This window comes from Populus trichocarpa, chromosome 13 (genome assembly GCF_000002775.5).
Source record: "Populus trichocarpa isolate Nisqually-1 chromosome 13, P.trichocarpa_v4.1, whole genome shotgun sequence".
NCBI lineage: Eukaryota > Viridiplantae > Streptophyta > Magnoliopsida > Malpighiales > Salicaceae > Populus > Populus trichocarpa.
In genome coordinates this window covers 15,649,012-15,672,862 of record NC_037297.2, presented here as the reverse complement: position 1 = coordinate 15,672,862, position 23,851 = coordinate 15,649,012, and the positions used below count along the sequence as shown (strand labels likewise).

The window sequence follows — 23,851 nt, the reverse complement described above, 5'->3', positions numbered from 1 at the left end:
TGCACAGAAACTTCCTTAGATATTGAGACTCCAAGTGTGCTACAAGATTACATTCATTTTATTCATCAAATCTAGCATATCTGACCTCAAGGGTAAAAAAAGACTAATGATACCTAATAACACTCATATAACTTGATATCCATCTTGAGGCGAAAATAATAGGCACCCTGGAAAGTGTCAGTACGAATCGTGGCAATCCCTCTAGCCATGAAAAAGTCTCCTGTCCCTCCAACTACAGAAAAATCTCTTGTCTCCATCATCATCAAATCGGCACCCATTATATTTAGAGTACCTTTGTGTTCAGTGGAGTTAAAGATCAAAGTGTAAGCAAACCAAGCAGTGTAAGTGGACTTCATGTCATAGAAATAGAACCCTTGTGCTCTTGCAACAGGACGAGAAAGAAGGTGATTGTCTTTGGTCATGGGATCATCAAAAACAACTAGCATACCAAAATTAAAGTTTCCTAGCTTTGTAGCATTGGTAGCTGCAGCAGATGTTGCATTAGCCGCATCCGTGCCATTAAAAAGAGTATCGTGATAATAGAGCACGATATGTTTGCATGGTTCTTCTGGCTTGAAAGAATTTTTGGCTGAAGAAACAGATAGAGATATAAAGAGGGGGGAGATAAAGAAGAAGAAAATCATTACAAGATCTCTCATGGTCACAGTTGAGATTGTCCTCAAATCTTGTGCTAGATCGAACCAATATCTTCAGCTTATATAGCAATTTCCAGTCTTTAATTAGACGTCATTGTCTTACGGCATCACGTGATGGTATAGCCTCAACAACTCCTGTCCTTTTGATTTTGTAGTATTAGTTCTTAAGAGAAGCGCGCACATTATTTTAGATAGTGAAGTGTTTGGAGCTAACTTGTGTTTGGTCCTACTGAGCGTAAGCGATCAAAAGATGCTGCGAGAAAACGATTTCTATGACTCTTGCATGTATTGTTTTTGGCTCAAGATAGAGAAGATAAGAAAGAAGTCGTTGTTAAAGTTTTGGCTTTCATCTTACAAAATTTTGATTGCAATCTATATCTTAAAGGGGCGGTTGGTGAATGGTGTGGCCCCATGCCAATCAGAGAGCGGCTACACAGCCTTGGGAACCTCTAAAGTTCAGACAATTACTCTAATCAAGCTTTCTTCTCTTTGCACCACCGTAGATTAGTGGAATACTCCAAGAAATCCACTAACTAAATTCGTGACGGGCAGGACCCAAATATTTACTCCCGACTTCTAATTTTCAGAACTAAAAAGTGTAAAAAAAAATCGAACTATTAATAGAGCAAGGGTTGCATTTCAAATGCGAGCAGCAAGCTTAGCTTTCTGCACTTCTGAAAGAACATTTCTAGTGGAGAATACAAATCAAATACACTAATATTGTTCACTCACCAACTCTCAAAATTAATATTATATCTTCTGTTCTACCAGCATTCATAGAATTTGACATCGAGACGGAGCCTGAAATACACACCACCTTAAATGCATCAGACGTCATTATGGTTGCAATTCCTCAGTGCATGAAAAAATCTCCAGAACCTCCAACTACAGATATATCTCTACTCTTCACCATAATTGGGTCAGCTCCAATGAAATTTATGGTTCCTTGGTGTCTTGTGCTGTTAAGAACGAAAGTAAAGCCTAACCAAGCTGTGAATGTGCTTTTGGTATCGTAGATATGCATGCCTTGAACCCTGCCAACTGGTGGAGAATAAAGATTGTTGTCAAGGGTAATGGGATCATCAAAAACTGCAATTTTTCCAAAATGGAAGGGCCTGCTAAGATGGTTAAGTTACCACCTTCTGGTGCTGCCACAATTGCTGCTGTAACATTAGCAGCATTCTGTCCATTGTAAATTATGTCATGGAAGTAGAGGACTAATTTCTTTCATGGTTTGTACTGCTTCTTCCGGCCTGGATAGGCTGAAGATACGGAAAAACATAAAGAAAAAAAGAACGATGCAGCCTGCAGTTCTCATTTTCTTTCTAGAGATGATCTGAAGAGGAAAGAAGCCGAGTATGCAAAAGCAGAGCTACTAGATGAATGAGCTCAAGCTAGCACTTGTTGATTCCCTCTACACTCCCTGTCCTTATATAGGACTACTTAGATCCTACAGGGTCAAGAAATTAATGAGAGTGAAATCAAATCTGAAGGCTTGTTGTTCATGTTTAGTTAATAAGATTCTATTTTTATCAATTAATTTTTATATTTTTCTCCAAAAATCGACTAGCCAAAGAGTCATGTTGTAGTAATAGAGTTTTGTCAATTTTAGGAAGGCATATTAGTTTACTTTTTGGAGCTTCGATGGGATTGGTCCTACTTGGTGGAACTTCCAAAATACGCAGCCAGATAAAGATCTTGTGTTTTCGGCTAATGTTTTTCATCAAGTATAAAATTGGATAGCTAAATGACCGAAAAGAAGAACTCTTAATCACACCGTGCATGATTAAAAGAATATGAAGTGATGCCATGTGATGAACATGGGAAATGATTATTACAACTCATTACGTTCTGACTAAACATTAACTGGACACAAATCTAGAATCCCATAGTTATATTCTGAATCTTTTCCCAAAAACTCTTACCCAATCTGCAAAGCTAAATCCAAAGACACTCGGCTGCTGTACTGTTTAACCACCAAAACTGACGCTGTTGTTGAGATATCAGAAGAGGCCAACAGCCCCCCTACAGGCCCCAGTTCTGGACTGTCACTGCTACTCCTTAAATCTAAGGCTATTTCACCATCAGGCAATCGGCCCACCAGGAAAAGATTGCTGTGGCGTGCCTCATGGATTGCATCGATAGTTTCTGCAGCATTTCCAACAAATTTCTCTTCAAGTTTCACAGAGTCATCCTTGGACATTTTCTGCTTCAACTCTGAGATGAAATCTTCATCCAATGATCCCAATCTGGTGCTAGAACTACCATCCATATCAACTCTGGATATCTCTCCTCCAGCTTCAGGTTTCACTCTGGATATCTCTCCTCCAGCTTCGGGTTTCACTAAGAAGCGAAAAACCTTTAAACTGACACCAGGGTGTTCAGCCATTCGAGCTCCATAAGCAAGGGCTTCACGATCATCACGGCCTCCAAAGAAAAGGACTGTGATAACATAAGAAACGTTACTTGCAGATACCTGAGTGGTTCCACCAAACCCGCGGTCAACTAGAATTCCAACTGAGCAAGGTGCATCCCCAAGAACTCTCCTGTTAACCAGTTGGAAGTCAGTTCGAGTTGTCTCAAGTGAGCCATCCAACCTCTGGAGTTTATGGAATGGAAGAATGATCATTGCAGCTCTCTTCCTCTCAGCAGTGGTGCAAATGTCCTCATGCATGTCAGCCATTGAAGAGATTGCAGTCATCGGCCGGACAGAAACACGGCTCAATTGCTGGAAAGCATCAAATGCCACGACAACAAGGTTAGAACCAGACCGCTGGCCCCGGTTCCAAAAGGGCAACCCATTTTTCCTTGCCTTGTGGACCATTAATATGGCTGATGTCCTCTCAGAAAGCTCCATGAGGTGCATTGCATATACACAAAGCCCTTCAGCCTTCTCAACCCCTCGTGACACTTCAAGAAGATTTATTATCGATGAAATATTTCTCGAGCCATGGAAACAGGCCAAAATCCTAAGTTCAGTATTTGAACTTCTCCTTTCAACTGTCCTATACTTGTAGTCAGCCATCTTTACTCTTCGTGCTGGCTTGTAAACAGCTGTAACAAGAGGTGTAGTGATGAAGGTTGTAAACAGAGCCATTAAAACCATAATGGAAAATGTCTCATCATTCAAAACCTGAAAATCCAAACAAGCAAGTGATATTTGCATTGGGTCGTTTGAAAAAAAAAGCACACAGCTATAACCAGAACCAATTTAAATAACAAAAATAGTTAATTACCTTTCTATCTTTACCAATATTGAGAACAATGAGTTCCACCAAGCCTTTGGTGTTCATTAGGAATGCCATGGCAAGAGACTCACGGAGAGGCACTTTGCATAAAATGGACACCACAAAAGTGCCAACAATCTTCCCAAAACATGCTGTGAAAATAACCAAAACCAGTAGGCCCCAAGATTGGAGCCCTTGAATTGTCGCTACATTGGTCTTTAGTCCACTTGAGACAAAGTACAATGGAAGGAAGAGTCCAGAAACAATATCTTCAACTTTTTCTACAAGAGCACCTGCAAATGGACCTTCCTTTGGCACCAGGATTCCAATAACAAAAGCACCAAACATAGCATGAATTCCAATAGCATCAGTTACAAACCCAGCAGCCAGAACAGCAGCTAATGTAGCACATACATACATCTCTTCAACTGGCTCACCTTCTTGGCACCACTTAGTCATCCATTTGAAGATTGGGGGCACAATTAGAATTGAACAAATGACAAAAATACACCCAGACAAGAAAACCCAAAATGAAATAATGGGAGAAGTATTAGATCCAGACAGAGAAATGGCAAGAGCAAGAAGAATCCATGCGGCCACATCATTTACTGCTGCAGCTGACATGGCCATTCTGCCAATATCAGTTGTTAAGAGCTTCAGCTCAGCTAGAATTCGTGCCAAGACAGGGAAGGCAGTTATAGAAAGTGCCACCCCCATGAAAACAAGAAATGCAGTGCTGTTAACATCTTTAGATATGGTTAACCGGAGAATAAATGATGTGCCAATTCCCATTGCAAAAGGGAGGCTAATTCCTGCCATGGCAATTGCTAGTGCCTTTTTTCCAGTTCGACCAAGAGATTTGGGATCTAACTCTAGTCCAGCAAGAAACAAAAAGAAAATGAGGCCAATGTTTGCAAGGGTATCTAACACCGTCAGACTCCTGGTTGGGAATACAGCCTGCAAATATCCCTTGCTTCGACCCAAAGCAGATGGCCCAAGTAAAATTCCTCCCTGCCACAAGGTAAAGTTTTCAAGGTTAACCTTAGCAAAGCTTCTACTAGAGACAGTATTTTTAGCTGCTAGAATTTCAAATCTGATGAACTATATGTATTGATTGCACTATGCCTCTTGAAATCTTTTATTCCATGAGCATTCACCTTACTAGCATAAACTGAAAATGTATATGTTTTTCAAGCAACCTGCTGAATTTGTACAGCAAAAGAATGTGCAGAACCATGATTATCAAACTTAGGCTTGATCCAAACATATCCACAAGGTAAAATCGGAGGAATAAAAAAGCCAAAATCAAGACCAAAAGGTGGATGTTGAGCCACAAACACCATCATCTTTTGCAGAATCAAAGTCAATCTCACTGTGAACAACAGAATAACATTCCAGTTGATGTCTTTCGACTCCATATTAACAAAAGATGAATTTATTGCTACTTGACCGTTAATTTAATCCCAGAGGAGAGAATCAAACAGCAGGACCAAAAATATAGAGCGACGTGATAATTTTTGTATGGGAAGGACAAAATCCTAGAGAATCACAGTCATTTTCAATAAAGCATCGTCTTTCTCAAATACAATTTCTAATCCTTATTTTAGTAAATTCTAAAAGAAGAACTACACAAAATAAAATAAAAATAAGGCAACTCACATCCTGGATAAAAGACGACTAAAAAAACCTTAACATGCACAAACAAAATAGCAGAAAATGCAAAAGCAAAACCAAAACCAAATCAGCATATATCAGATTTCAATCAAATATAAATAGAAGAGAAATTTACATACAATAATCTCTGCAATCACCCTTGGCTGTCTCAATGGTCGTAACAGAAAAGCAAGACCCCTTGTTACCACAACCACCAAGCATATCTGCAAAATGGCTAAAGGGAGTGCAAAATCAAGAGGATTATCACCCTGAAATACCCCATTTGATGTTGGCTTTATAGATGGACATGCATATCCTGATGTAGCATTTGACGAAACCATATCACCCCACCAAAAAAAACTCTCACAAAATCTTTATAATCTTTGCTCCACTCACTGCACCAAAAAAAAACAAAAGAAAAAAACCCATCATTTATTATTTCTGCATCAATTGGAATGAAAAGAAAGAAGAAGGTATTGCAAGAGAGGCAAGGTTACCAGTTGAAATTCTGCAAGAAGTTGAAAGTCTGGCAAGAATTAAACAATGGTCTGTCTCTTTAGTGTCCTTATGCAAAACTGCTTGCGAAAGCCTTTCGTTGACATCTTTTTAGGATTTTTTTTTTATTATTTTTTTGAGATTATTTACATCAATACCTATGTCCATGTATTTAAGAGATTGAATTAAAATTACTATTATCATGTAATTAAAATTTTCAATGTCAAAATATGAAATATTTGATGTTGTTGTTGATACAATTATCTAAACATTAATGGAATAAACCTTTCAAATTTAAAACAGGATAGCGCCATGGAAACTTTTTTTATTTATCTAGTGGCATAATAATAAAAATTAAACATTAATATATAATAATAATAATGAAGCATGTACTTCTTAAGCTACAAATATAACACTTGTATATTTGATATATGTAAACTTAATGTGTATATTTTAGTATTCATTTGTATAGCCTATGTGTATATTGTTAAAATTTTAAAATTTAATTTAAATTCAAAATAATTTAGAATTTTAATTAAGAAATTGTCTCATTGAGGTTTTTAGTTTTAGATCATGTTACATGTATTTCCACATTATCTAATTATCACCGATAATAAAATTAAAATATATATTTTTTATTAACATGGATATCCGGGTTAACTTGTACGTATCTCGATTAATCTCACGGGCCCTGAAGTTAACAATCATGTAAACCTCCAGTGATTCTGAGGGGACTCAAAATCGTGATCATTGAGGAGTAAACTCAAGACCTGACCAGTTGAGCTGTCCTTCAGGATTGACAATTATAAATTCTAATAAGCTAATAAGTACAATTAAAATATTTGATATATGTGAATTAGAAATAAAGGTTTAAAAAAAAATTGAACCAAAATTTCTTGTAATATATTTCTTTTATATTAGTTTTAACTAAATCAGTTAAATGCTCATTTTATAAATTTTAATTTAAGATATTTTTATTGAATATCTTTTATTCACATCTAGAAACAAGTAAACGAAAATATTTCTTATAAGAAATCAATCCTTATCAAGGTCACTAAATTATTTAAAAAATTATAATAGTATATTATTTATTATTATATATTATTTACATCCTTATTTCTTTTCAATTCAATCCCTTTTTAATAGGATTTTAAATCATATATTATATAATTTGTAATTTTTAAAAAACAAAATGAGAGCAATAAAATATTTAAATCGAAAATGTAAAATAGATTACATATACATATATTATTAGGTTTTTATTTGTAATGGTATGAATTTAAAAAATATATTTCAGTCAATAAACAACATTAAAATCCTTTCTTATCACTCTTTCTCCGACTAGTGCCGGTAGCAACGGCAGCCTGTCTAGCAGCTTGCGATATGAATAACATACACTTAAGGCTTTTGTTATTCCATTTAAAGCGCTAATTTCTTGAGCTCCCACTTTTGCATTTCATCTTTCTTGTGTTTTGTCTTAGTTAAATCCTCGAATCTCTTCTCCAGGCATGATACTATCCAGTCATTATGGCTAGGGCTACTGGGATGAAACAGCATATCATTACAAAATGAAATAATTCAAAAAAAAAAAAAAAAAAGAACAAACTTTTGCTTTCGAAAGAATCTGAGGGGAAGGATGGCATCTTGTAAAGAATGGTGCATGCCATTTTAAGGTTTGATAAAGTGTTTCGCAGCTTTGTGCATATGAGCACTAACTAGATAGTTTCCCTAGCTATGTTATAATGGAACCAAAAGAGATTTACATGTAAAAAAATAATATATAGATTAAAAAAAATTCTTTGTAAGTATTATTAAATTCAACTCAGCATGTCAAACCTGGAATTTGTCTACCGTACTCCTTACCTAGATCTAGCTTCAAATTAAAATATATAAGAACTGTTTCGACATGACTTGGTTAACTTTGTAGATTAGAAAAAACTCAAATGGCTGGTAAAAATATGGTTTAATTTTAAAAATATTTTCAAGATGATATCTTTTTTAAAAAGAATATTGAGACGACGATACATTTGAATAGATCAGATCAGCCTAGATTAATCCGTTAAACTCGCGACTTGAATCATGAATTTCATTGAGTTTAATAACTTTATTTTTTTAACTATTTTTATTTAATTATATAATAAAAAATAGGCATTTGTACTAACTTAATACTAGTAGTTATTGTTAACAAATGTTTAAGCATTGTTGAAGTTAAATAATCAAGCATAACAATTATGTCAATTTGACTTTAAAATATACAAATGCACGGACCACAACATGGCATGTTCATACCAAGGAAGGAGAACGTGAAACGTTGATCCACTTTCGCTTAGAATATACAATTAATGTTGGAATTGATTTTCTAAAAATATAAAGGTTATTTTTAAAAAATGTAAACTCAAGCAGAACTATGTTAAACTTTGTAATTTAACATAAGAATTTTAACATAGAATATTAACATGTTTTAAAAAAAAATTAAATCAAAATAAATCATAAAACTTAATTCTCGATAATTATATTTTTTTCTAAAATAATTTTTTATTTAATAATATAATAAAAAATAGATGCTCCGAAAACTGAGTACCAACTCAATGCCGATATCTTTTTTTAAGATCACTATAACTCCATTGAAAATAAATACAAATAAATCATGAAGTTCAATTCATAATAATTATATTTTTAACAATTTTTTATTTAACAATATTATAGATCATTTTTTATTTAATACTATGATAGATAAAAATAAATGATTGTAAAACTGAACATCAATCCAATGTCGAGGAGTTTTTTCAAGACCGTGATAACCTATAAATTAAACCAAAATAAATAACAAAGTTCAATTCTTAATGAACTCAATGTTGAAATATGAAAAAAAAAACAAATTAAAAAAATAAAAGAAGAAAAAGAAGAAGAAATACATGTTACTATTCCAATGAAATAACATGTGAGGAGGGAAAAAGTGATTTCACCTTCTTATTATTAGTTATTATTAACGAGTGTTTTCCCCTTCTCAATTCAAGGTTGTCAAATATATTTTGATTAGTGTTTTTTCTATTAGAATGATATGTTTTGATTTCGGAGGGTTTCAAAATGTTGTTTTTGGGTTGCACGTGTATGTATGTATGGTCCTCAAGGGGCGTAGCGTGATGGCAAAGGGCTTGAGATCTGCACAACAGATCTCGAGTTCGAGTAAGGGCGTGCACCTCTTGTAAGAGCCTGGGACATCCGAGGTTTTACTCACTCACCTGGACCCACAAAGTGCACTTTCCGGGAGGTGGGGTTTCCTCGAATCCAAAAAAAAATGTATGTATGTATGTATTCAACAAATATAATTTCAATTCAAATTTAAAGATAAACTAACTTAAAATTATGCAATTTAAATTTCAAACACAAGTAAAAAAGTAGGAGTTGAACCGATATGACCCGATTAACTCGACGAGTCCCAAGACAACCTGGACAAGTGATTAAAATATAATTTGACTAAAAATAAATTTAAGATAATATTTTTTATAAAAAAAATATTGAGATGACGACATATTAGGTCGACTTAGGTCAATTTGAGTTAACATTTTAAATTTGTGATTCAAGTTATAAGACCATGATAACCTCAAATAAAGTAAATAAAAACAAATTATAATGCTTAATTACCAATAAATTCATTGTTGAATGATGAAATTAAAAAAAATTCAATCTAAAAAAAACACAATAAAATAACCATTCTAAATAAAATTATAAAAATATCAAAAACATTGCCTCAATTAGTAGTTATTCTTGACAAGTGTTCAAGCATTATTGAAGTTAAATAATCAAGCATAACAATTATGTCAATTTGACTTTAAAATATACAAGTGCACGGACCACAACATAGTATGTTCATACTAGGGAAGGGGAACGTCAAACGTGGAGGGAGCCACTTTCGCTTAAAATATATAATTGATGTTGGAATTGATTTTATAAAAATACAATGGATATTTTTAAAGAAGGTCAACTCAATTAGAATTAAACGTAAGAATGTTAACATAGAATATTAATATATTTTAAAATAAATAAATAAATAAAATATTCTCAAAAAACTTTTAAATAACAAAAATTTTAAACCCAAAATAATAAATTGAAAAGTATACTTGCCCGCTAGTTAAAATAACCCTCATACTTTTTAGATTTTATTTTTTTTATTGTAATTGATTAAATATTTTATATTAAATATTTTATATATATTAGATAAACTTGAAAAAAAATTAATTCATTATTAAATTATTTTTTAGTTTATTTTTCATAACATAATCAAACACTGGAAAATATTTTCCAATTTATATTTTATAATACTATCATATATCGAAAAGTATTTTCTTAAAATTTACTTTTTAAAAATTTATTTTCCCAAAAAAATTTATTTTTCTGCAAACAAGCAGCGAAGATGACAAACAACTTTACCACGCTTCTCTTTCACACCCTTTTGTCTAAACACTAAGTACGGCTATGCACATGACACTTGTAAGGATGAGAACTCTTCCAGGTGTTCTTTTTATATTTAAAGATTCCTGGCATTACTTTTTGTCCATCAAAGCCACAAATCAGATGTTCTCCGCGTGCGTTTGCGATGCAACAAACGTAATAAAATATTGTGGTTGAGCAGTGGTTGAGGTTGGTTTTTATATAAAAATATATTAAAATAATATTTTTTATTTTTTTATAATTATTTTTAAAATCAGTATATCAAAACGATACAAAATATATAAAAAATTAATTTTTAGCAAAAACAATATTAAATTTTTATAGAACACGGTTTGCACCACGTTCTCAAATAGTAATACAGTAATTAAACTGTGTTTTGTATTGTGATACCTACTAAAAAATTGAATTTAAAATGCAGTTTTTATGAAACAGTTTTTATATATTTTTTTAACTGAGTTTCTTAAAATCTTATTTGTTTTTTTGCGTTTTAAAAGGGTTTTTGAAAAAAATTAATTTTTTTTATTTTTTTATTTACTTAAAATTAATTTTTTTTATATTTTCAGATTATTTTGATGCGTTGATATCAAAAATAATTTTTAAAAATAAAAATATATTTTAATGCATTTCCGAATAAAAAGTATTTTGAAAAACAAACATAATTATCAAATATTTTATACATGTTTTTTTATATATATAAATTTCAACTATAATTTTTATAAAAAACGTATGTAAATACAACTAACCATATTTTTTTAAAATTTAATTTTTTAAAAATTATAACCATAAAAACTATCTTAAAAATAAACACACTCGTTGTTTGTGCTGGAGCATCGAATTGGTTAATTAATTAATTAATTAAAAGTCGAACTATTTGATCTTTTGGACTGATAGGAAAAGGTGGTCACTCCTTTTCATTTCTTGCTTGCCTTCACAGCTAAACACTTGTTTCATAAATACAAAAGATATTTTTTTCATAATCACAATGAGATTTGATTATAAAAAAAAAAACTTAAATCTCAAATATGATTTTTTAGACGACTCTTGTTGTTTTTGAATTCGAAAATTTATATCTTCCAGCATATAGATAGTAGATACCCATCCCATCTTTACTCGAAGACTACCTAATGGAACTTGGTCCAACTAATTGAAAATGGACTGTGCCGAGCTTAGAGTGTATTTCCTGCACTAGGCCCAGTTGATCCTAACTTGATCAAAGCTGTGGCTCGGTAAATAACAGACCGAGCTCGAATTATGGTGTCCAGGAGCTCGAGGTGACTGGTCTTTAGATATGCCATTTTCGGCGGTGAAAAAGAAAACAAGTTATTCGTGGAAAAATAAATGGTAAGAGAACAGCTATTTGTTTTTCGAAGAAGGAAGGTGATGATGACTCCTGGACGATCTGCGGGATGTATAATCCAGTAGACACGGGCGTGAAATACCCCTGATTTTGAAGTTATTTACAATATGTTCCCCTGAATATATGGGGTAAAAGAAATCGGTAAAAATAGCATGGTCTTCGAGAAGAACAAAAAAATGTCTTCTGCTAATTCCAGAGCCCAAACCATCAAGCCTAATTCCTGAGCCCAAACCAGATTAGGCCTGGACAGTCTTTATGACTGTCAACTCTATTGTTTTTTAATTACTTGAAAAGTGCTGGGCCCGGACTTGGGTACTACTCTCTACTTGGGCCCGGAACTCTATAAGTAGCTTCATTATCTCCTTTTACTAAAAACACAACTGGTATAAAACCCTTCACTGTCCGGAGTCATCTGTCCTTTTATTTATTTATTTTTTTTAAAAAAATTCTTTAGTATTTCTTTCACTTTATATTATTTTTAAAAAAAATTTTGGTTTGGTTTCTATTTATTTTAGTTTAGTTTTTATTAAATTATTGCAATATCAAACAAAAATTTGAAGGACTTTCTTTTTTTCAATTAATATTTTTTTCAATTTTATCATTTAATTTTTTTTTAATTTTATATTGTTCTTCATAATTGTTTTTTGTTTGCTTTCTATTAAATTATTACAATCTCAAACAAGCATCTTCATGTTTAGTTGACGTTTAATTTTTTGAGCTACTATTTTTGTTATCATCTCATTAAATATAAAATAGTTAAATTTTCCTTGTTAAACTAGTTGAGTCCATGATCCGAATCATGGATTTAATGGATTAAGCGGTAAAGTCCATGTCGATCCAACATATCTTAGTTTTGATATAAAAAAAGATGTCATCTTGAGTTTTTTTTAAAGTCAAATCACATTCTTTACCAATTGTCTAAGTTGTCTATGTACCCATCAACTCGACAGGGTTACATTAAGACAATCACTACGCGAGTTCATTCTAAACTTGTGATAGGTAAGGAGTCGGGTTGAAAGATTTCAAGGTTGACCTGCTGGGTCCATCATTTTTTTTCTTTTTAATTTCATCTTCCAGTTTTTTTTCTTTAAATTGAATCCTTTTTTATATATTTTTTTTAATTTAATCCTTCATCATTTAGTTGATTTTGAGTTGGTCTTCATGCTTTATTTCGATTTGTTTTTTATGAGGTTATCTCAATCTCAAATAAACACCTCGATATTTGATTGATGCTTAATTTTTTTAGTGTCTATTTTTATTTTATCATATCATTAAGTGAAAATATCTTTTTAAAAAATAAAGCTGTTAAACTTTATGGAGTCCATGATTCGGGTTGCAAGTTTGACAGGTTAAGCTATGAAACTTAAGTTGATTTAATATTTTATGGTTTAAATATTAAAAAAAAAACATCATCTTAAATTTTTTTAAAGAGAAACCATGTTCTTTATCAATTATTTGGATTATTTTGGAACCTGTCAAGTCAAATGAGTCTTGTTAGTATAACTCTCAAATGAGTTAATTTTAAACATAAGCTAGATAGTGAATTAAATCAAAAAAATTTAAATTTAAAATTAATTAAATAAATTAAATTTAATAATAATATCAAATAATTTTCTATTACTTTAAACTTTTTTATTTCACACTATATCGCAACATAACAATAGCGAGTAAACTAGTTTTCACCTAAATATTTTAGGATTATATAAGTACTTCGAAATTCACATGCCTAAAATTCATTAATTGTTGATTGATGGATCCGACAGAGAAAACACACGTGGAAACCACCAATCAAATGATTGGAGTAATTTGGAGATCTATCAAGAATCTCAATTTCCATAGACTTGTGGATATCCATTCTTATTAATAGGATTTTGGTTCAACAATATTTGCATGTATTTGGATATGAAGACATCATAAGCAGAGTTTTGAACCCGGCCTGATGGTTGACATAGCTCAAAACTTGAATTATAGGTTTTTTTTTTAATTATTCAGGTTAATTATATTTTTTTATAAATTAAAATCACGTTGTTTTGATAAAAAATAAAAAAAATAGTCAACAAGTTACAACCAGATTTTTAACCAGGTTTTGCTGGGTCACCAGGTCAACCGGTCGGGTCAGCTGGGTCACATCGGGTTGTGACTTCTCCTAAATTTTTTTAAATTTAGTTCGGTTCAAGTCTCTGATTAATTAATTTCCAGATCAACTCATAGGCGAGACTAGATTTTAAAACTGTGTGATTATAAGTTGATTGTTAATATTTATATCTCACATAAAAGCTAGTTAAAAACTTTATTGTGATGGCCAAATTATTTCTTTATTGTAGTGGATATTGAGTTAATTATCATTCTTTTAAATATCTACTCAAATTTAACTATTATTCGCATTAATCACAGCATGTTCGAAATCAAAAGGTTAAACAGTATGATAAAGCAGTCCTACCCCCTGTGTTTCTACTCATTGCCTGCCCCGGAAATGGGACTTGAAGAATATTTTATTCGTCTCCTACTTCTGCTTTATTTTTTTAGGTGTTCCTTTTCATGATTCAAGGTACTTCATAGTAATTTTCTAGAGAGCAGCAGGATCCATAGATATGCAAGACTACGGGTGATTTTGTTTTTTTTCGTTTCTATTTATTTGTTGTGTGGTATAATTTTTTAAAATAAAAAAATATAAGATTAAAAATAATAAATTTATATTTTTGTTGATGTATTTTTTGGTTTTAGTGACGAGTTCTATCACTAAAAACAAATACAACAACACAAATAAATATATAGTAAAATCCAAGTGTCTAACACACAAAGGATACACATACAATTAAGCTAGTGGAAGTGATGTTCCAATTCCTCCACCTTCATGGTAAGCACGAAGCAACTACTATTATCTTATCGATTGTTTTCTAAGTTTATTTAAAAAAAAAAGATAATGTAAATAGAGAATATAAATTTTATATGGAGATATTTTTATCATTATTATTTTTAGTGGATAATAAATTTTAATCTACTCTTTCTTTAAAATAGACCGCAAAAAATAATTAATAATATATTACAAAAACCTAAAACATTTGGGAAAAATACTTTACACATGTATTGATTTACCATGGATTATAAGAGTGAATTGATGGTTTTGTCATTCAAAAAAATCATGCAATATTGTGTCCCAAGGGTAAAATGGTCTTTTTGCTTGGTCCATTTGTTATTATTCTATAATTGCCCTTGGAATCTTTTTATATACTGTAGTACCGCTATCGGACTAATCTCATTCTTTCTCGAAAAAATAAAAATTGACACTTTAATTTTTATTTCTATTTCGAAATAGAAATAATTATGGATAGAATTATGACTATATTAATAGATTTTCAATCCAAATTAAGCTGCGCTGCAATTCTTACCAATCAATCAAATCCAATCGCTAGTTGGGATTTGTAGCTTTTGTAGTTATTGACCAAACAAAATGAAAAAAAAATATATATTTCAGACTTTTAGATCAAACCTAGATCTTTGTTTAATGATTAAAAATGACTCTTCAATCAATCTTTAATCAAAGGGGGTTTGACCATTTTGATTAAAGATTGAGGTGAATTCAAAATTGTTCGAATTGTATAATCGTCAATTACTGACATTGGTAAACGACCTCCGGCAACTCCCATCATATGAAATGGGTTCAGTGTCCAATTATGAAATCCTTGGAAAAAGAGGATGAATCGAAATATAGCTGCTACGCCAAAACTAGGCGCAAAGAACCAACCAGACTGACCTAGTGGATAAATCAGGAATACAGAAACAAAAACCGCAATTGGACCAGAGAATGCGATTGCATTATAAGGTCGTAATTGCACGGATCGAGCAAGTTCAAATTGACGTAACATAAAACCTATTAGTCCGAAAGCTCCGTGGAGAGCAACAAAAGTCCACAAGCCACCTAATTGACACCAACGAGTAAAATCTCCTTGTGCTTCAGGACCCCATAGTAATAATAAAGAATGGGCTAAACTATTAGCAGGAGTAGAAACTGCGGCGGTTAAGAAGTTGCAACCTTCCAAATAGGAACTGGCCAATCCATGGGTATACCATGAGGTTACAAAGGTTGTACCTGTGAACCAACCCCCTAAGGCAAAATAGGCACAAGGAAAGAGCAATAGACCGGACCAACCCACAAAAACGAAACGGTCCCTCCGTAACCAGTCATCCATAATATCAAATAAATCATTTTCATCTTTGGTAAATTTACCAAGTGCTATAGTCATAGTGATCCTCCTATTCAACTACTTCAACCATTTCCGAGCACCTCATAGCATTTTCAGGGCCTTCGAAGCTTCTATCATTTATGTATGATTTGATTTCTTGTACACTGCCCCCTTTAATTTCTAATGGGTTTCGAAGATCAAAATTTTTTTATCGGTCCATAACCTGATTTAGGTAAATTCATGAGCTCAATTTGGTTATTCCTTCTTAGTCTTAATAACCATATGAACCGTGAGTTTTTTGATGACGACTCATCAATCCAATAGATGAATTTTTTGAAAGAATCATTCAAGGAACAAGTTATCCCCTCTTTCGTTACCAGTTGATCCTCAGATCTCATTCTATCAAACGAATCTTATTCTTGGATCTTGTTTGTGATATTTATAAAAAGAAATATTTTTATGTACTCTTCTAATTTCTATGTGCATTAAACTACTACCATATCATATACTTTTCTTATTTTATACTTTATTCTTTCATTTTAGTATTCTTTCATTTTAATGTCGTCTTTCTTATATTTCTTTTTTCTTCAGATGAAGATAAAACCCCAGAATACGCCCTTTCACAGGTCAAAGCGCGAAAGACACTTCGAACCTTTTTTTCTATTTACTTTATTTTATATCTGTTATCTGTCAGAAAAGAAAAAGGAGAATGAATTTTTCTATTATTAAATTCAATACAATATTAAATAAATAATAGGAAATTTGAAATGAAACGAAAGTCTTTTTATCGCACCTATTAATCTTATATATTATATAGATATAAATATCAATATAAATTGTGTTCTGGAATCAAAGAAAGATATTTTTAATTCCCTTAATATGTTTTATGTTGTGACTTCGAATAAACTTTTCTGTGGAATGGAGGAAGGAAATAGTAATTTATTCCTATAGAATAACTAGATAACTAGGAACAAAAAGATTGAATCAGAAATATCGACAGATTTTTTTTTTCGGAGTCCAAAGAAATATGAAAATGAAAGAAAAAAGCGGATCTACTGTTCCAATTTCATCTATATCGAATTTGACTATCAGAATAGTGGATATAGTCATGATTCAATGGGTTAGGTCCACTTACTTTTTCTTTTGTTGATTTCTAATCTAATCTTTACAATTGATTTGATTGGACTCCTATAAAATAGGAAAGTTTGACGATTTAAGAGCCAACTTATCATTATTCATTTTAATATAATAAACAAATGTTCAATTTTATAACTATAATTACTATATTAGTATACTCTAAATTCGAGTATAAATCATTATAATGTTAACCTTCTAATTTAATTTAGAATTTAGAAGAATTTTATTTATTCTATTTATTAGAAATATAGAGTTTCTTACCTTATTTATTGCAAATATTAACAATATCTCTATTCCCCCTTCAAATGGAATCTCCCTTCAAATAGAAATACTCCCGCGGGAGTTTTATGAAAAAAGGACAAAGCCCCTTATCGGATTTGAACCGATGACTTACGCCTTACCATGGCGTTACTCTACCACTGAGTTAAAAGGGCCCATTTGATTCAATTCCGAAATGAGCCAGCATGCGGATAATCCATATCTAGAGAAATAGATTCTACATCAAATCTATGTAAAGTAAATAGATTCTATATAATTTTTTATATTTTTTTTTCTATATTATCTATATTATTAGAATATAATAATATAGAAAAATCTAATGAAATTCATTCTATTGACAATTTCAAAAAACTGTTCATACTATGAGTATAATATGCTGACGATCGGGCAAATGTGCCCCCATCGTCTAGTGGTTCAGGACATCTCTCTTTCAAGGAGGCAGCGGGGATTCGACTTCCCCTGGGGGTAGGGTATTACGAAAGGAAGTTGATGGGGGATTCTTAAGAAGTCTGGAATTTTTTCTTCCTGGGTCGATGCCCGAGCGGTTAATGGGGACGGACTGTAAATTCGTTGGCAATATGCCTACGCTGGTTCAAATCCAGCTCGGCCCAATAATTCACTGATCCACCATGAAATGATATAACCCCTTTGTTCTTTCGAAATGTCTGATAAAAAAAAAAAGAAGTAAAAATTTCTGCTCTACTTGTTATTTATTTGATTTGCTTTCTTTTTTTACCACAAATTATGATCTTTCTGACGATCTAGATTCATATCAGGATTTGTAAGTAGAAAGTCTAAGAAAAAAAAGTAATAGAAAGAAAAAAGAGTCTTTTTTTTTTTCATTGAAAGGTTGATTATCAATTGATTTTGAGATTTTTATTTGAAATAACGAAAAGATAACTAATAATTTGTGCCAGTATCACTAAAATATATATGCGCAAAATATATATGCGCGTGGATATCAATATTACCTACCACTCGCACTCTGTTACAACGAGGCGATTCCAATTTAAAATCTAAACAGAAAGTGTTTGAATGAAATCAGAAGAATATGTATGCTGTATTTCGTTTCCCTGGGATTGTAGTTCAATTGGTCAGAGCACCGCCCTGTCAAGGCGGAAGCTGCGGGTTCGAGCCCCGTCAGTCCCGACAAATCCAATAAACAATAATCCAATAAAAAAAAATACATCAATTCATCTCTTCATTTTCTGTAAAAGGGGTACAAATAGCAGAATTTCGTTCCCAAAGGGGATCCTTATTATTATTTTATATTATTTATAGATTTTTTATTTATTTTCTTTATTTTCGTTTTTCATCAAAGCAAATACAAATATGGTCATTTTCATTTCTTCAACTAGTATCGATGGAGATGGATAAAGACACATGTGGATTAGTACAATTATTGGTAGCGTCATATTCAGGATTCTAAGAGAGACCTCACTGAATTTGGCCTTTTCGATTCCTCCCGATCCGTATAATGAAATCGAATCGAGTACCCTATCTTTCCCGGTAGCACATACACAAATAGAATTCTTATTTGTACGATACAAAATGACTTTAATTTCTTTGATAAAATCCTTTTAATCGGAAAAGTCTCTTCTTTTTTCGCTCCGATTTTGTGTAACCTCAATTATTTGAAACAATCTATCTCATTCAAATTGTACACTGAAGTTTTGATATATTATATGGCTCCCATTCCTAATTCAATCAAGTAAAGAGTATATTAATAAAATAAAAATCAAATAAGGACTCTGCCTCTCTTAGAGAGAGAGGGAATGGATAATCTTTTTAAGGGTTTATGCCGAAGAAAAAACAAACTCTAAAAAAAAAAGTGAATTTGGTAGAATATTCGATTTTTTTTATACTGTACTAGGACTTATCTTTATCACACTTTTTTTTTTGTTTTCCAATCCAATAAGATTAGATCATTCAAAAAAGGAGTTTAGAACATAACTCCCCCTTTCCCATTTCGCTTCTATTGTTTGTTTGGGTTTGTTTTTGTTTTGTTTGTAACTTATGTAAGTTTAAAGACGATTAGATGATACTTAGTCAGATGATTGTACAAGGAAGGAGATAGTTTTATAGAAAAGAAAGAATGGAAAAGAATGATAAATAAAGTAACAAAGTAAGGAAATTTTCGATTGGATCAGGAATCCATTTTTGGATTTGGTATGAATAAATGATCTTTCTATGTTATACTATTCAATTCTCGACGATAAATCGATTTGAGAGTTCAGATATTGTTATTCATGATATTGATCTGATTCGATATCATCGAGATGGAATTCATCCCATTGAATTTAGAGGCGAAAGATTTCTCATCTCTTATGGGATTAAATCCCGAATTATTGTGAAGTAAAGAAAAACGAAACGATGAGATTATGGAAGTAAATATTCTCGCATTTATTGCTACTGCACTGTTCATTCTAGTTCCTACTGCTTTTTTACTTATAATATATGTAAAAACTGTTAGTCAAAGTGATTAATTTGAATGAAACTTGACTTCTTAGTTCTTATCAATATCAAGAATTAACGAAATAAAATGAAAAGAATTCCAATTTTGCGTTTTAGCTGAAATGAGCGAACTAGAATCAGCAGGATTCTATGAGATCCGATAGTATGGTAGAAAGTAATATATTTACTACCATACTATCTATTTTTGTTATTCTAGTATATAAAGTTGTACTGTAGAAAGATCTGGGCTTAATATGGATCAATCTAGAATGTCATCTTCATATTCATATATAGATAGATATATAGACAATAGATATTAATTATCTATATGGAATGTACATAAGGTTCAAATTTGATTTCTTTTCTTCATATGTTTGATTTGTGTTGGTTCCAATTAATCTGGAATAGTTGAAAGGCGCCTCTTACTCTTATGATTCCAATTCTTGGATTTCTGATTATTTTCAATATGAATCCCAGAATCCATTGAAATAATCAAATCAATGAAAAGAAAAAAAAAGAATAGTTGGGGTATGTATTAATAAAAATAAAAGAAAATCAAGAAATCTTTTTTTAGCATTCCAAAGAAGTAATTAATTGAACACATCCAAGGAAAGGAGTTTTATAAAAACTTTTTCAGATTTCGACGAAAAGAAAAGGATTAGTAAACCCCGCCGATTTTAAATCTTTGAATCATAATATGAAATGAGTCAAGTCAATAAAGTATAGCATAAATCGAATTTATAAAACGAAAATAATAAAAAAAAATACTAAACTAAGTACTAAGTACGCAATATGTGACTTCTCCAAGAAAATATCTTAGTATGCGGAGTATCCCGTTAGAGAATCACTATGTCTATTTTATTTCCCGTAGAAAATCACTTAATTTAATAACTTTTAAATAACTAAAAAAAGAACTACTTTCTTTTGTCTTTGAACCGGAAAAAGGCAAACAAATAAAAAGTAAAAAAGGTTCCGCTGCTCCTTATTGTCCATATATAACTCTGATAAGAGCCGGTTTATCATAATAAAGAATTTAGGAAGAATTCGGTTGGAATAACTTTCCTATCATTTGTATTCTTTTTACTTTTGAAATATGAACACTGGAATCATTAAAATATTTATTTGATTATGATTAAAAGGGTATTATTCAAATATTATTCATAGAATAAATTACTCCACTCGAATCGAATAGAATTTTGAAATTGAATTCAATTATTGAATTCAATTTCAATATAAATAGTTCAATTTAAAATAGTTAAATTAAAAAGTCTTTGCAGAACGATCTATAAAAGAATTTATAGAGTTTCATTTCTCAACTCAATTAGTAGTATCCCTAGAGTCCACTTCTTCCCCATACTACGAGTGAAAGGGAAAATGTAAAGACTACCATCAAAGCAGCCCAAGCGAGACTTACTATATCCATGTGAATTATGTCCCCTATCTCTATGAATATGAAGAAATTTTGCTAGTATTGTTCACTTTTTTCCATTATTTTTCACTAATAATAGTCACTAATAATAATATTAGTCACTACTAATAATATTAGTATCGCTGGTGCAGAGTAAAAAAAAAAAAGATTTTGTCCAATACCATTGATGAAACAATCCAAAAAATCCAATTCAATTAATTAGAACCAATTAATTATAAGAAGTTCTTGTATGATTGCTAGTAGAATCGGGAAAGATTAAGCGCAAACAAAATAAGCAGCAGTGCTCTTGGAAATATCAATATCACGAGTCTTTTTCCTCCGCTCTTTCTATTGGGGACAATATATCAGCAAAACAGAATAAGGTATTTCGCGTCTTTTGTTGATCAGGCGACACCCGGATTTGAACTGGGGAAAAAGGATTTGCAGTCCCCCGCCTTACCACTCGGCCATGTCGCCAAGGCAATAGAAATAAAAAATAGACGAAAATACCCCCCCCCCCTTTTTTTATTACTAAACTTCTTTTTTTTTGTACTTTTGTACTTGTATCTTGAATCCCATTTTTCTTAATCTGAATCCCTTTCCTAAAAGAAATCCTTCCTTTTTTGGATTGGATCTATCTCTTTGATTAATTTTGTATAGTATGTCAAATGTCAAAACACGCACTATCTGAATTCTTTCTCCTTTCTATTGAAAGGAAAAACAAAATGTGAATTTTCAGTCACAAAAGCCGAAATTCAGGACAAATTGGAACCGTTAACTATTGACTGAAAATTCATGAACGATTCTCGAATTTGAATCTAAATTTGAATCTAAAATTGTATTTCCCGAATGATATAAGAAAATAAAAATGGATATCTAACTATCTAGTATTGATTCTTTTCAATAAAAAAAAGCCTTCTCCATTTCAATTATAACAACAATTATGAGTATATGTAAACCCCAGAACATAAATTATTACACGTATACCTCTAATCAGATATCTTATCTGTTTATGATTCCTATAGAAAATCGATATTTTGATAGAGCACGCCATGCGCTGTACAGAATAGACCCGCAATAAAAGGAAAGACGTATATATAGATAGCTATAGTTCTATCCGCGTATGCTTAATAAAGCTTTCGTCTGCGCTTCAACAAACTCTATTAAAATAAAAAAAAAATAGATAAAAAAAAATATCTCGTCTGTTCGGTGCGAATCCTTTTTTTTTTTTTTGAACTGAACAAGGAAATCCACGAAAAAAAGGAAAAAAGCTAAGTGCTAAAAAAACAACTTTATATTGTTTCTAACTATTGGGTTTTTATCTCATCGAAGAGATCAAATCCCGAATTATTTATTTCACTTGTATTGGAATATGTAATATCATAAATAATAGTAGAAATTGAATCACTTTTTGTTATTCTATATAAAATTCCATAAGTCTAAGTTAAGTGGAATTTCTCAATTCTTTTCCAGTTGTATCTGTTGCAAATTCCAATTTGAGTAGAAAATCAAAATTCTCTTTATTCCTCCGTTCATACGTATTTCAGACATTCCATATTCATATATGGAGTTAGATAAAATTTTATGTGATTCTGTAAACAGAATAGCAATTCCATCAGTGCTGATCGATCCATATAATTGGATGAAAAACGATCCAATAATGGGATTTTTTTTTTCAATAAATGGGAAATTTAAAATGCTTGGGGATGGAAATGGGGGAATGTCTACAATACCTGGATTTAATCAGATACAATTTGAAGGATTTTGTAGATTCATTGATCAGGGCTTAGCAGAAGAACTTTATAAGTTTCCAAAAATTGAAGATAGAGATCAAGAAATTGAATTTCAATTATTTGTGGAAACATATCAATTAGTAGAACCATCGATAAAAGAAAGAGATGCTGTATATGAATCACTTACATATTCTTCTGAATTATATGTATCCGGGGGATTAATTTGGAAAAACAGTAGGGATATGCAAGAACAAACAATTTTTATTGGAAACATTCCTCTAATGAATTCCCTGGGAACTTCTATAGTAAATGGAATATACAGAATTGTGATCAATCAAATATTGCAAAGTCCTGGTATCTATTACCGGTCAGAATTGAACCATAACGGAATTTCGGTCTATACCGGCACTATAATATCAGATTGGGGGGGAAGAGTAGAATTAGAGATTGATAAAAAAGCAAGGATATGGGCTCGTGTGAGTAGGAAACAGAAAATATCTATTTTAGTTCTATCATCAGCTATGGGTTTGAATCTAAGAGAAATTCTAGAGAATGTGTGCTACCCCGAGATTTTCTTGTCTTTCCTGAGCGATAAGGAAAAAAAAAAAATTGGGTCAAGGGAAAATGCCATTTTGGAGTTTTATCAACAATTTACTTGTGTAGGCGGAGGTCCAGTATTTTCTGAATCCTTATGTAAGGAATTACAAAAGAAATTTTTTCAACAAAGATGTGAATTAGGAAGGATTGGTCGACTAAATATGAACCAGAGACTGAATCTTGATATACCTCATAACAATACATTTTTGTTACCGCGAG

At 31.6% G+C, this 23,851-nt stretch overlaps 5 protein-coding genes, 3 non-coding genes and 1 pseudogene across 8 annotated transcripts in view; 3 read left to right on the top strand and 6 right to left on the bottom strand.

Moving 5' to 3' along the window:
- On the bottom strand, positions 1-726 carry LOC18094450 (dirigent protein 5). Its single transcript, XM_006368712.3, has one exon. It carries the CDS (start codon positions 657-659, stop codon positions 114-116), a length of 546 nt encoding a protein of 181 aa, XP_006368774.1. The 5' UTR covers positions 660-726; the 3' UTR covers positions 1-113.
- Positions 727-1,420: 694 nt separating this feature from the next.
- Positions 1,421-2,501, bottom strand: LOC112325832 (disease resistance response protein 206-like; annotated as a pseudogene).
- LOC7479282 (cation/H(+) antiporter 18) lies at positions 2,405-6,167 on the bottom strand. Its single transcript, XM_002297958.3, has 4 exons — positions 6,034-6,167; positions 5,677-5,931; positions 3,893-4,894; positions 2,405-3,789 (listed from the first exon to the last, which is right to left on the bottom strand). Exons 2-4 carry the CDS (start codon positions 5,875-5,877, stop codon positions 2,578-2,580), a joined length of 2,415 nt encoding a protein of 804 aa, XP_002297994.1. The 5' UTR covers positions 5,878-5,931; positions 6,034-6,167; the 3' UTR covers positions 2,405-2,577.
- A 9,334-nt stretch (positions 6,168-15,501) lies between these two features.
- Positions 15,502-16,422, bottom strand: LOC127904160 (photosystem II D2 protein-like). Its single transcript, XM_052446254.1, is given in 3 exon segments — positions 15,502-15,525; positions 15,527-16,102; positions 16,402-16,422. Coding segments are annotated over 3 exon segments (621 nt in total).
- Positions 16,423-17,523: 1,101 nt separating this feature from the next.
- Positions 17,524-17,595, bottom strand: TRNAT-GGU (transfer RNA threonine (anticodon GGU)). Its single transcript has one exon. It is a non-coding gene; the product is annotated as a tRNA-Thr (tRNA).
- Positions 17,596-17,759: 164 nt separating this feature from the next.
- Positions 17,760-20,808, top strand: LOC112323822 (uncharacterized). Its single transcript, XM_052446206.1, has one exon. It carries the CDS (start codon positions 17,760-17,762, stop codon positions 17,907-17,909), a length of 150 nt encoding a protein of 49 aa, XP_052302166.1. The 3' UTR covers positions 17,910-20,808.
- TRNAY-GUA (transfer RNA tyrosine (anticodon GUA)) lies at positions 17,968-18,051 on the top strand. The gene has a single exon. It is a non-coding gene; the product is annotated as a tRNA-Tyr (tRNA).
- A 900-nt stretch (positions 20,809-21,708) lies between the features above and the next one.
- Positions 21,709-21,779, bottom strand: TRNAC-GCA (transfer RNA cysteine (anticodon GCA)). The gene has a single exon. It is a non-coding gene; the product is annotated as a tRNA-Cys (tRNA).
- Positions 21,780-22,617: 838 nt separating this feature from the next.
- LOC112323823 (DNA-directed RNA polymerase subunit beta) overlaps positions 22,618-23,851 on the top strand; it is a 4,634-nt gene continuing 3,400 nt past the window's right edge. The window contains exon 1 of the mRNA XM_052446191.1: positions 22,618-23,851. This exon is cut by the window's right edge and continues 3,400 nt beyond it. Coding sequence (XP_052302151.1) covers positions 22,867-23,851 — 985 coding nt within the window. The 5' untranslated portion in view covers positions 22,618-22,866.

What these genes read in the sequence shown, in the direction of transcription:
- LOC112323822 (XM_052446206.1), top strand. Translation starts at nt 17,760, where the DNA reads ATGAAATTCATTCTATTGACAATTTCAAAAAACTGTTCATACTATGAG.
- LOC18094450 (XM_006368712.3), bottom strand. Translation starts at nt 659, where the DNA reads ATGAGAGATCTTGTAATGATTTTCTTCTTCTTTATCTCCCCCCTCTTT.
- LOC7479282 (XM_002297958.3), bottom strand. Translation starts at nt 5,877, where the DNA reads ATGGTTTCGTCAAATGCTACATCAGGATATGCATGTCCATCTATAAAG. An exon ending in GGGTGATTGCAGAGATTATT is followed by an intron (nt 4,895 to 5,676) that starts GTATGTAAATTT and finishes ACCTTGTGGCAG; the next exon opens with GGAGGAATTTTACTTGGGCC. An exon ending in ATATTGGTAAAGATAGAAAG is followed by an intron (nt 3,790 to 3,892) that starts GTAATTAACTAT and finishes TTGGATTTTCAG; the next exon opens with GTTTTGAATGATGAGACATT.